We start from the raw sequence: 12742 nt of genomic DNA, 5'->3' as shown, positions 1-12742 counted from the left end.
GAAAGTTTTCCAAAAATAGAGAGTACCTTTTTAGAAACTGAGATATACAACGAAATATAGCATACTTAGGAATCTCCAAAATATTGGTACCATTCTGACTTAGTAAAATACTTACTTTACTAATTAAGGTATTTTAGACAACTTTATAGTATAATAAACGATTTGGAAAACACAAGGGTATGTTTGTTTACATATATAAATACATATTTATTTATCCTATCTACCTATTTGTTTAAAATTAACTTTTAATTTTTAGTTTTTTCAGGGCGTTTTTCACATCTTTGTTCCGCAGGCTATAAATCAGAGGATTTAACATGGGGATCACAAGGGTGTAAAACAATGAGGTCATTTTGTCTTGATCTAATGTGTAGGAAGAACTGGGACGGAAATACATGAAGAGCATCGTTCCTTGGAAAATTGCCATGGCAGTTATGTGGGAGATGCAGGTGGAGAAAGCTTTGAACCTCCCCTCAGCAGAGTGGATCTTCAAGACTGATAGAAAAATATAACAATAAGAGACAAGAACGCCTGAAATGGTGCTCAGTTCAATGAAGCCAAAAATGGTGAATATTGCTAACTCATTGATCTGTGTATTCGAGCAAGATAGCAAAAGGAGTGGCGGGACATCACAGAAGAAATGATTAACCTCCTTTGACTGACAGAAACACAAGTGGAATGTTAATGTTGTGTGTATCAAAGCATCTGCCATTCCCACCAGATAAACCCCAGCCATCAGCAGGGAGCACACTCTGCTAGACATATTGACTGTATAGAGCAAGGGGTTGCTGATGGCCTTGTACCTATCAAAGGCCATCACAGCCAGGAGTACACACTCAGAATCTGCAAATATACAGAAGATGAAGAATTGCAGAGCACAGCCAAAGAAGGGGATTGATTTCTTCTTGGAAAATATGTCTACGAGCATTTTGGGCCCAACTGCTGAGGAATAGCAGAGGTCACAGAAAGAGAGGTGACTGAGAAAAAAGTACATGGGTGTGTGCAACTGGGAATCCATCCTAATTAAAATGATCATTCCAAGATTTGCCAGAAGATTGATGAGATAAACGACCAGAAATGTGGTAAATAGGGTAATTTTGGTCTCAGGGTTATTGGTAATTCCCAAGAGAAAGAATTCGTTCAAGAAGGAGCAATTTCCCCTGTCCATCTTCTTTATCCTTGTTGTAAACTTTTGCAAAAATGATCAAGAAAATTATAGTTTGGCATTTGACTCTTCTGGATTTCTAAAAAGTGTTACCTGTAAGACAGAACATGGTTTGTTCCTGTAAATTGTTTTCTTTGCCCTTAGAATATAGCCCAACAAGTGTCACTTTTAAAGAGGCATTATTGTTTTGTGAAAAAACTAAAAATTTCCGACATTAGAAGTTGATAAACTTTAATTTTAAATCTGCATCTCACTCCTGAGATATGTGACTCATCTTGGCTCCTGTCAGCCAATGTCAGGCAGTAGATTTGAATGAGCTGAAAGCTCATTCTACATCCAAAATAATACAAAAGGCACAATATAGTTAGAGAGACAAGGCCAGAAGATACAGGATTAATATATGTTTGGCAAAAGGATCACATTTATTACATTATTCAAGAAACTCACTGGGGGGAGTGCCAAATGGGGAAAGGGGTCATTTGTACAGTGATGAATAAAAACTAGGCATTTGGTGGTGAACATGATGTAGTCTATATGGAACTAAATACATAATGATGGACTCCTAAAATCTGAGTAATGTCACAAACCAATGTTACCTCAATAAAAAGTATGCAATTGCATGTGTCACTGACAAAGATATTACATTAAATGAGCATTATTATTGTATTGTTTTTGGTGTATGGTGTCTTTAGTGTTTACTGAAACATGACCATGATTTGTAGAACTATTCTATCATTCTCCATCACTGGTTTGCCACAGAATTTATAACCCATTTGCATGAAGGATCTTGGCCAAAGCACAAACTCCTTCAGAAGTCAAAGAGAACTGCTAAAAAGAAGTGAGAACAGCAGATTATGATGAATAAAAGCACATATCATAGATTTTTAATTGACTTTTTCATTAAAATGAAAATGAGAGGAGGAAAAAATGAATGTTTCTGAGGTATATAATTTTCTGTTTCGTTTATTTGTGTAAGTATCATGTATGTATCTATTGATATATGAAAATAGTAATGTGCATTCTGATTTTATTTTTAATTTCTTCTAGACTTAAATATTATAATATGTGGTCTGTATGCACTTGGACTTACATATATTGGTATTTGTAATGTGTTATCTCTTGTTTTTGATAAAAGTAAAGCAAATCTTAAATTTACATATACAATGATATTACTTGCACAGTGATAAAAAATGATGTTTACTTATCAACCTTGATTAAAATATAAATAAGTTAAATCTTTACTATTCTCATAGAAATGGCAATTGAAGCCAATCAAATTCATACAGGGCTAGTAAAGAAATATCACCGTTTGGTTATTATATTGCGGAATTAATTCAACTGAATAAGGCAGGTATAAAATAATTCACTTACAAATTCTTCAATACATGATTGTTCCCTATATTCTTTAAATTTGTTCATTTAGACACTTACCTGAAATGAGCAAGTCTTTGTGCTCTTATCTTTGTTACACACACAATAGGCAGATTGCACTTTATTTCTACCTAGTGACTTTTGGGACCTAAATCTCTAAAGTAACTGCCTTCACTCTTCTGTGTTGTGTGAATGCTATTAATTAAATTTCTATTTCTGCATTTTTCCCTGTGAATGATGCAACAAATTTAGCAAAGGCTGAACTTCCAATTCTTCACTCATCACCAAAGTGATCAAGGACATAAATTTACCAGAATTTATTTTAATGTTATGTTCATGGCACATAGATCTATACCCTCCTCCAGTGAAACCAGATGTCTAATAAAATTCAAATAGGTCCTCTACATAATGATTTCCACTCATATTTATTGTTGATCATGTGTCTTCCATTTCTTAGAAACTCTCATTCACCTCCCATTTAGACATATGGTAATCTTATTTACTGCTTTTTTCATTAGTCATTGTCTGATTCCTTTCCTCCAACTACATGTCAATCACCCTCAGTTTAATGATTTTATGACTGTATAGCATCCACTACACTTAGTATGCTCTTTATTGAATGTTTTTAATCTCATCTCATATGTCTTTCTACATCCCCACAATTCCTAACACAAGGATTGGTGTGATTGATGACTCAGCACATGTGTTGTTAGTTTTTTATTGTGAACCTGATAGATGTTCAACACAGAGTAGAAATAAACAAATTTGAGGGCTTTTCTACAAATGTAGTTCATATGTACAAGGATGATTCTTAAAAAAAAAAAACTGTGGATAAATTTTTTAAAAAAATCCAAGTTCTGTTTATTTCCAAAAATACTTGTGTGCGCTATTATTCATGGTAGTGATTTGAAAGTTACTGGAAGTGTGAAATTTGTGTCTCCCCAAATCCCTCACCTACAGCTACCAATGTAATCTCTACCCTCCCTGAATCTTGATCAAAAGTATTGGTCTCTTTCATTGGACTCCTTCATTGGGACAGAGAGATAAATACTGCATTCCAATTTTCTAACCATAAAGTACTTTTACCTTCCTTTCTATAAATGTGTTTTTTAAGCACCTCTTCATTCAGCACTGAATTTGTGAGGGCAAAAGTTATGAATTCAATATAGTTCATTATGGAGATCTTAACAAATGCTTTGTGATTTTCATATATTATTTAATTTAACTCATCTTCATGTTTGTCATTACATATTTCAAATATTATCTTGTGTTTCCTGAGCTGTCTCTAATTACCTCATTATGCAGATTCCAGAAGTGTTCTACAGAATTAATCAGTAAATTCCTGGAGTTTCATAGACAATATGTTTTTCTGACTCCAAAGCACTTCTCTTAATAGGTTCCTGACTACAGTATAATGAAAAAAGTCTTTTTTTAAGAAAAAATACCAATTGACTACTCTCATTAAATGTTATAGTGTGTTCATATTAAATTTACAAAAACAGCGGTCTACAGATTCTTAGAGATCTAAGAGAACTGACTGGTCATCGAATGCCTGCTTCTAAACCAAGGCAAGATTCTGCCAGTGATGGAGGCATAGGGGAAAAATAGAAAGGAGTTCCAGATTGAATATAATCTGTTTTATTTTTCTTAGCCAGACAATTTATTATTAATTTTGGTGTTCAATGGGTTGTTGTATTGCACAAATCCAGGAAGAACATATAAAATGAGTAAAATGGTGCCCCTGAAGTTGTGCAATGTGGAAACCTTGGAGGATACTCTCTGCATTGGTCATCTTTTGAGTGACATTTTATATGTGAATCATTGCAAGATGCTGACAAGCACAAGTTTCTATGCATTCATTAGGGTCTACTGTTGATTGTAAAGTCCAATAATGTACTCTTGCTGTACATTTTGCTTTATTGTAGTTAATTTATTTATTTAAAACAATTCGAGTCAATACAAAATTTGTGTGCACAAAAGCAATTTATGAAGTGATAAGCATCAACTAGTGTAGGTACATAAATTTTACGTATATTTTTTTCTTCTAAATCTTCACTAGGAACTAGAAAAGGACATAGCCTTTTTTTCAAAGTTCCTATAAATCCAGACCACATCAAAATTTAAAATCATAAAACAAAGTATAATTGATTTGGGGAAAATGGCTCTTAGTGATATATTTCAATGCTTTTTCACTTTTTATTGTTACTTTTTGTAACTAAATTTACTAGCCTAGGAGGTATTGTTGAAGCCAAGCTCAAACTAAGAAATTGTAATAATTTGCTCCCCTTTAAACTAAAGATGCTGGTGCATTTGTGTTATCCAAGAGTTTCACTACCAGTATCTACTGCTCTGGAGCGTGTTTGAAGTAGTAGGAATTGTCCTTGATCACTTTATTCTGATTATTTTCAAAAAATAATTTTTTCATCAGGTACTTCTCTGTCTCCAGTGATGGCAAGTCTCTGGCCATCTGAATTGCACTTGGTTTAGACAGAACGTAAATTTAACTTCGTAAACATGACTGCCCTTGAAGAGCATTTAGTCTAACTTCCCTCCAATGTTTTCCATTAAAATCTGAGTTTTAGGGACTACATTATTATTACAAATTTGTTAACTAACCTCTTAAAAGAATTTGTATTTAATTGAAGACCATGAAAGAAAATGATTTAGTTGGAAATTAAGATATTAGAGATAAGTATGTGAGAAAAAGTCTGTATCTATATGACTTCCCTGGTGCCACCATAATACTATGTAGGCAATTGTCTACTTATACCCTCCCTCCTTCAGAAAACAGCTATATAGCCCTGAGTCACAGGCCGTTGTGAATTAGCTCAGTGCATGATAGTGATACCAAGGAAAACCAGGTTCATTAAATCTCCTTGGTGATGGGACCAATATTAGAAGTTCATAAGTTGAATAAGACAATTTTGATTTACAAAAAAGACAGCAATTTTAATAGCAAAAGGGATAATTATTCACTGAAATATTCTATGAAATTTCTACCATTTATTTTACAAAAATATGCCAAACATTAGTGTATACAAGGCATTACTAGAGATAAAATTCATAATAATAAAATTCTGAAGTTTCTTACACTATGATGGTGAATAGACGTTGTTTTTGGAAAGCTTTTTGGTATCTAAAATATATTGAGAGAATACTTAAATGATAAGTACACAGCTAGAAAACTTTAAAAATAATACCCCTTTAGCCATCACGCAGACCAAGAAACAGAGCATTATCAGAATCACCAAAGACTTCTACTTCCTCCCTCCTAAGTCACTAGTCTCTTACCCCCAAGGAATAATTACTTTCTTGACTTTTATCACCATAGATTAGTTTCATAGGGTTTTCAACCATCCATAATTAGATGCCTATAGCACGTACTGTTTCATTCAACAACAAAATTGAGCAGTCCATCTACATTGTTGCATGTAGTTGCAGTATATTCATTCTTATTATTGTATAGCATTCTTTTGTATAAATATGCAATCACACATGTATCTATTTTCATGTGGCGAGGCAGTTGTTTCCCTTTTTTTCTATTCCCCATAATTTTAATGTGAACGTTCTTATACTTGTTTTTGGGTAGAGATACATACACCTTCACTTATCTTGTGTATAAAACCGAGAGCTGGAAATGTGTGTGTGTCTGTGTGTACAAAATTTAGGTTTAGTAAATATTATCATACAGTTGTGCAAATCAGTATGTCAGTTCACACTTCCATCATCACACCATCAATGTGTGAGTCTTCTAGCTATTCCACATACTCACCAGTTGTTAATATCATCTGTCATTTTAATTTTAGCCATTATGTAGAGTATGTGATTCCCCTGATGACTAATGAAGTTGGATACCTACTTTTGTTAGGTGTCTCTTAAAATCAAAATGCAGAACAGAAAGCCGATTAAATGAGTCTCACTGGACGATATCGTGGCTCCTTCAACCCATGCTATCTAACTATATGTCATCATTGCCACTTCCACTTCAGGTCAAATTATCCTAGAATTGTGATATAGTCACACTCATCTGATACTCCTTAATCTCCCCAAAGACAGAATTTGGTTTCTGCATTATGCATTGAGAGAATCATATCAAAATGGATACAGAATGTGGTAGCTGGAATGCACAATAAAGTTTATCTAGTTCAAATCCATCTTTTGACTGGGTGGAAACCAAGGCCCAAAGAGAAAAAGTGATTTGTTGAAGGTCGCAATTACTGTAAATTGATGGTAGATTTCGGACCCAATTTTCTTATCATTGCTTTACCATTTCATAACGTGTTTCTAGAGACGATTTAAAGCAGGTTACACTTGCTTTCTCTTAGGAAAGACCTAGATACATCAAATTAGTGAAAATTCTTGCTATTTTGATTTAAGAAATTTTGCTAACCAGCTTTTCACCAGTAGTGAGCTAAGTGCTTGTATCATTATACATAGACCCTAATCAGTCATCGCTGGTTACCCTTATGGTTAGGGATGCCAATGCCTGGTCAGAAATAAGGAACTCTTGTGAGAGACTAGATCTATACTATTGACTCATTATGTACAGACATTGATAATATTTTATCTAAATTATAATATTTGTCACCAACTGGTGGTGAGCATTTTATGAGATGCTTGTGAGTTAGAGAAAGAGTTAAGGGAATAGTTAGGGTTGAGTTAGATAAGGCAAATTAGATGAAAATATTTCAATACTAGCTTTCCCTGACTTTCTATAGAAAGTCAGGACAGAAATCTCTTGCAGGTCATTAACCCATCCCCTAGTTGAACCTTGAATTCCCCAATGTTTCCACTAAGTAATTTTAAAAATCAATTAATTCCATTTTTAGGCTCTCTTTTATTGAGCTTGAAATATCTCATTAATGGACTTAACATTTTCTTCTCTCTAGTTCACATATTAGACTTAGATTTGCTTATAGGAGTCAAGATTCAGATGAAATTTGATTTAAAATATATTACAGTTGTTTTATGGGAGAGCATTGTGCTACTCGATGGCATCTTTATACTTCTGAGATTGACACCAAGCTTTGCTTGGGCTTTAGTCTGATTTGATCTCTCCTGCCAGACTGCTGTTCAAGGTAGTACATAATTCATAGGTAACATGTCCAAAATAGCATGGATTGAATGAGGAGATATTATGACTCAAAGAAACATTTCCCTATTGTTTTTCTCTACCTTTATATATCGCTCTATCAGGTCTCAGAATCCCAAAAAGACTATCACCCTAAAAAGCAGAGGAGTATCATTGTCCTATTTGGGCTTTGCTGTCCATCTGAAATTTTTTCACTGAAAGGTATTTTCCAAGGGCACCTACATAGCCTTAGATATTGAATGACATTGCTTGTGCAATTGTAGCAAACATATGAGTGTCCTTGATTCGTGTATGATCTTTCAGATGTGTGTCCTTGTCCTGTTTCTAACCAAACCACTTCTAGTGATTTGATCATCATCAAGCTAGAGCAGGCACAGATGAAATCATTAAATATCTTATATACATTCAGATAAGAGTTCCTTGGTTTAATTATTTTCCAAATTATTTATTTGTATGTTTTTAACTTTCCATTACTTTTAGCATCCACAACCACTTTATGAGCTTACATATAAGATACAAAAAAAATGAATTCAAGTCGCATACTAGACCCTCAGTGATTATTTTTGGTTTCATATGAATTAATATTAAAAAATAACTTTTTTGGTATCTTTCTTTTTTCTTTCTTTCTTTACCTAGATGCTATGCTGCTTCTTGGGTAAATTGATAAAATACACAGCCCTTAAACTCAGAATGTTCATAATCTCACACTGAAGATAAGGATTTAGAAAACGTAGTCATAGATTCAACAGTGTTCTGAAGAGCAGGGTGGTCTGTGGAACAAACTTGAGTACTGGACGGAAGGAAAGCCCCCTGGAGGAAGTGACTGGGTTGTGAATTACAGCTCTATAACCTACCACATTGGTTTTCTTTAAATTCCACAGAAATGACATGATTCTGCCCACTCAGGGCCCCTGTAATTGCTGGTCCATTTGCCTAGAATGCTTTCTCTACCTACTTGCATCTTTCAGTTTACTCCGATTTACTTTTTAATCTGAAACCTCAGATTAATTTTCTCCATTTTGAGGAAGCACTTTTTAACTTCCTTCACTATATCTGAACAACCTGCTTTGGGTTTATAGTGTTCAGTCCTTTTACATTGTGGCATAATTATGGTTTATTATAAATAGAGTCATGCACTGAATAATGATATTTCAGTCAATGATGGACCACATATACGAAGGTGGCCCCATAAGATTAGTATTGTATAGTCTAGGTGTGTAGTAGGCTATACCATCTAGGTTTATGTAAGTATACTCTGTGATGTTGGCCCAATGACAAATTGCCTAACAACGTATTTATAAGAAGATATCCCTGTTGTTAAGCAATACATGACTCTAATCTGATTAATTATTTAATTACTATTTGTCACATTCTTTAAATGATAAGACTCACTAATATAAAAACTGCTGGATTCAGGGGGGCTGACCCTGTGGCATAGTGGTTAAGTTTGTCACCCTCTGCTTCAGTGGCCCAGGTTTGGTCCCAGACACGGACCTATACCACTAACCAGTGGCCATGCAGTTTTAGTGACCCACATACAAAATAGAGGAATATTGGCACAGATGTTGTTTCACGGTGAATCTTCCTCAGGAAAAAAAACAGAAAAAAATTTTAAAAAGTGCTGGATTCACTATGAAATACAAAGCACCCAAAAGTGCAATGGGTATTTGGATACAGTCAATAACTTTTAGAAAATTATATAATGCACAAATGAAACATTGGTAAAATAGAAATTGGGCAAAATAAGAACTTTCCCACAAATAGGGAGTACCAAATATAAATTCAAGACCTAAAATGAAGCATGGCATATGTATGGAATGACAAATTTTGGTATGGTTATAAGATAGCATAAGTACTTATTGGATCACCCTACATTAGTCAAAACAATTTTGATCTTCATGTATTACAGTGTAAGTTCAGAGGAAAAATATTTACATGAAACTTTTCAATAGAACCACTTTTTAAGTCTTTCAGTACCTCTTTCCCATCCTTATTCTGTAGGCTGTAAATCATAGGGTTTAACATAGGAATCACAAGGGTGTAAACCAATGAGGTCATTTTGTCTTGATCTAGGGAGTAGGAAGAACTTGGTTGGAAATACATGAACAGTAGACTTCCCTGAAAAATTGCCACAGCAGTTAAGTGGGAGATGCAAGTGAAGAAAACTTTGAACCTCCTTTCAGCAGAGTGGATCCTTATCACAGCTAGGGTGATATATCAATAAGACACAAAAAGTCCTGAAAAAGTAATCAGTTCAATGGAGCCAAAAATGGTGACTATCACTAACTCATTGACCTGTGTGTCTGAGCAAGAGAGCAATGGGGGGGAGGGGACATCACAGAAGAAATGGTTAATCTCATTTGACCCACAGAAACATAAGCGGAATATTAATGTTGTATTTATTGAAGCATCTCTAATGCCCACCATGTAAGCTTCAGCCACGAGCAGAGAGCACACTCTGCTGGACAAGTTGACTGTGCAGAGCAAGGGCTGCCAATGACCTTGTACTGATCAAAGGCCATGACTGCCAGCAGTAGACACTCAGAATCTACAAAGGTAGAGAAGATCAAGAATTGCCGAGCACAGTCATAGAGGGGAATTGACTTGTTCTTGGCAATGAAACCCACCAGCATTTTGGGTCCAATTGCTGTGGAATAGCAGAGATCACTGAAGGAGAGGTGGCTGAGAAAGAAATACACCAGAGTGTGAAGCTGGGAATCCTTTCTAACTAAAATGATCATCCTAAGATTTGCAACAAGATTAATGATGTAAACAACTAGAAACATGGTAAATAGGATCACTTTGATTCCAGGGGTACTGGAATTCCTTCTCCAAGAGGAGGAATTCATTCCAAGAAGAGCAATTTTCCTCATTCATTCTTCTTTATTTTTCTTCTAAAATGCTACAGAAATGATCAAGGAAATGGTAGATCAAAGTTTTAACTCTTCTTGATGCGCACAAAAATATAATCTGTAAATCAGAAAGGACTTATTTCAGTACACTATATTCTTTATCATCAGAACATAGCCTAAACAAGTTTGATTGTTATGTTGTTTACAAAAGTTAAAGTGTCTGGGACAGGATTTTGAGAAAGTTTGATTTTAAATTTAGATGTCATCTATAAGATATGTGGCTTGTGTGAACCCTCACTGATGTATCTCAGCAATCAGTCATGAACTGAAAGCTCATTACATGTCAAAGGTAATACGAAAATGACGCCTAAATTAAAGACAAAGCTGGATTATACAGCCTTATATTTGAAAAATAAATATCCAATTTGGCTTAAAAGTGATTAATCTTAGTGAATTCTTCAAAAATCATGATTTGCTTAAGACGTATTAAATTCAGACACAATGAACATATTTGTGTTTCAAAAATAATGAACAATATGATGTTAACGTTTTTGGTCTACATTGTTTTACTATTTATTGAGACATTAAATATATTTTAATAAATTTTCTCTAGAATATATTTCTGAGTTGCCTCATTATTATTACCTACATGTCAGAGCAGTCTGGTGGCAAAGGACATTTCCCTTGACAAGAAAAAGCAAAAAATGCTAAAAACAAGTGGGTATACAGAATTTAACATGTACGTTTCCATCCCTTTAGATTTTAAACCTGACTCATTCATTAAAAATAGAGGTTTGAATAGAAATAATGAATATATCTTTGGTATATAGGCTTCTGTATGTGTGTGTGTGTGTGTGTGTGTGTGTGTGCATGTGTGTGCATGCACCTATGTCTCTCTGATGGAATATGAATGATGGTCTCATTATTTTCTAGATGATTAAAAGTGATATCTGGTTTGTATGGGGATGAATATACAGTAATTAGTATTTGTATTGTGATATCTCAATTTTTACTATTTAAAAATACTAGAAAAACACCTTAAATTTTCATATACTTTTCCACACTGATTAAAAAAATAAACATTATTCATCTTAATTTGGGCTAAGGTATAAGTAAAACTGTTCATTTGCTAATAAAAATGAAGTGAATTCACCCTGCTTTATTAAGGAATATCATTTTTTGCCATTAGGTTTCAGACGAATAACTAGAGGAAGTAAGTAAAAAAAATTTAGTTACAGCTTTCTAAATATTTGCTTCCTCATTTTTCCAAATGTAACGTTTTTATTCTTCACTTTTTAAATTTGGTGACTCAGAAACCAACCTGTGAGGAGCTTGTTTTCTGTGTTTACAGCTGTCAGCTGAACAATATAGACAGATCACATTTTACTTTTCTTAGTGATATTTGGGACTTAAATCGCTAAAGCCTACACCCTCACAGTTTTGGACTATGCAAGCATGCAATTAATTAGGTTTCTAGTTCTGAATTTTCCCCTGTGAATGCTTCAACAACTTCAGCAAACGCTGAACTTTTAATTCTTACGCTTGAACCAGATCGATCAATGTCAGGAAGGTAAAATTATTTCATACTGTGAGTCATTGCTACCCTAAGTCTACAGAATCTTCCTCCAGTGAAATCAGACATCTAATTAAACTCAAAGAAGTCCTTTACTTAATTTTTTAATTTCAATTCTTATTTATTCTGTTGAATTTATTGCATTAATGTGTTTAATAAATTATTTTAACTATTATTTATCTTTAATTATTTTTATGTTTCTTTCATTTCTGAAACAATGTCCTTCACCTTCCCACTAAAAACACACCAATTTTACAATGGTTATAATAAATACTTTTTTTTCATTAAGTCCATGTGATTCCATTTCTCCAGTCACATCATTCAATCAGGTGTCGATTGTTTTATGACTGTACTATGTCCGCTATACCTACCACAGTTTCTTTAAATTATCTTTACTTTATTCTTACCTATGTCTTTTACCACATTGCAATCTCCTTAGAAATAATAGCAGTGTTTGGCTAATTTGCATAGTTCCCGTAGCCCTAGCACCAGGACTTGCACAACTGATGTCTAATTCAATACTTCTTAAATATTTTAAGTGGTTAGGTGAGTGATGGACCGATAGTAAAAATAAAGAGGCTTTTGGAGACCATTTCAGCTAATATTGATCACACATACGTGAGTGTATGGAAAAAGCTTTAAGAAAATCCAAGATCCTATTTTTCTAAAAAAAATTTAGTTTTACCTTTATT

The 12742-nt window shown here is 34.0% G+C and overlaps 1 protein-coding gene and 1 pseudogene across 1 annotated transcript; both read right to left on the bottom strand.

Annotated features, from left to right (window-relative positions):
* Positions 1–238: 238 nt before the first annotated feature.
* Positions 239–1165, bottom strand: OR5W2 (olfactory receptor family 5 subfamily W member 2). The gene is given in 1 exon segment (NM_001391753.1): positions 239–1165. A coding segment is annotated over 1 exon segment (927 nt).
* OR5W63P (olfactory receptor family 5 subfamily W member 63, pseudogene) lies at positions 9543–10502 on the bottom strand (annotated as a pseudogene).

Source organism: Equus caballus, chromosome 12 (genome assembly GCF_041296265.1).
Source record: "Equus caballus isolate H_3958 breed thoroughbred chromosome 12, TB-T2T, whole genome shotgun sequence".
NCBI classification, from domain to species: Eukaryota; Metazoa; Chordata; class Mammalia; order Perissodactyla; family Equidae; genus Equus; species Equus caballus.
The sequence above is the reverse complement of the archived record's forward strand: the minus strand, read 5'-3'. Positions and strand labels throughout refer to the sequence as shown.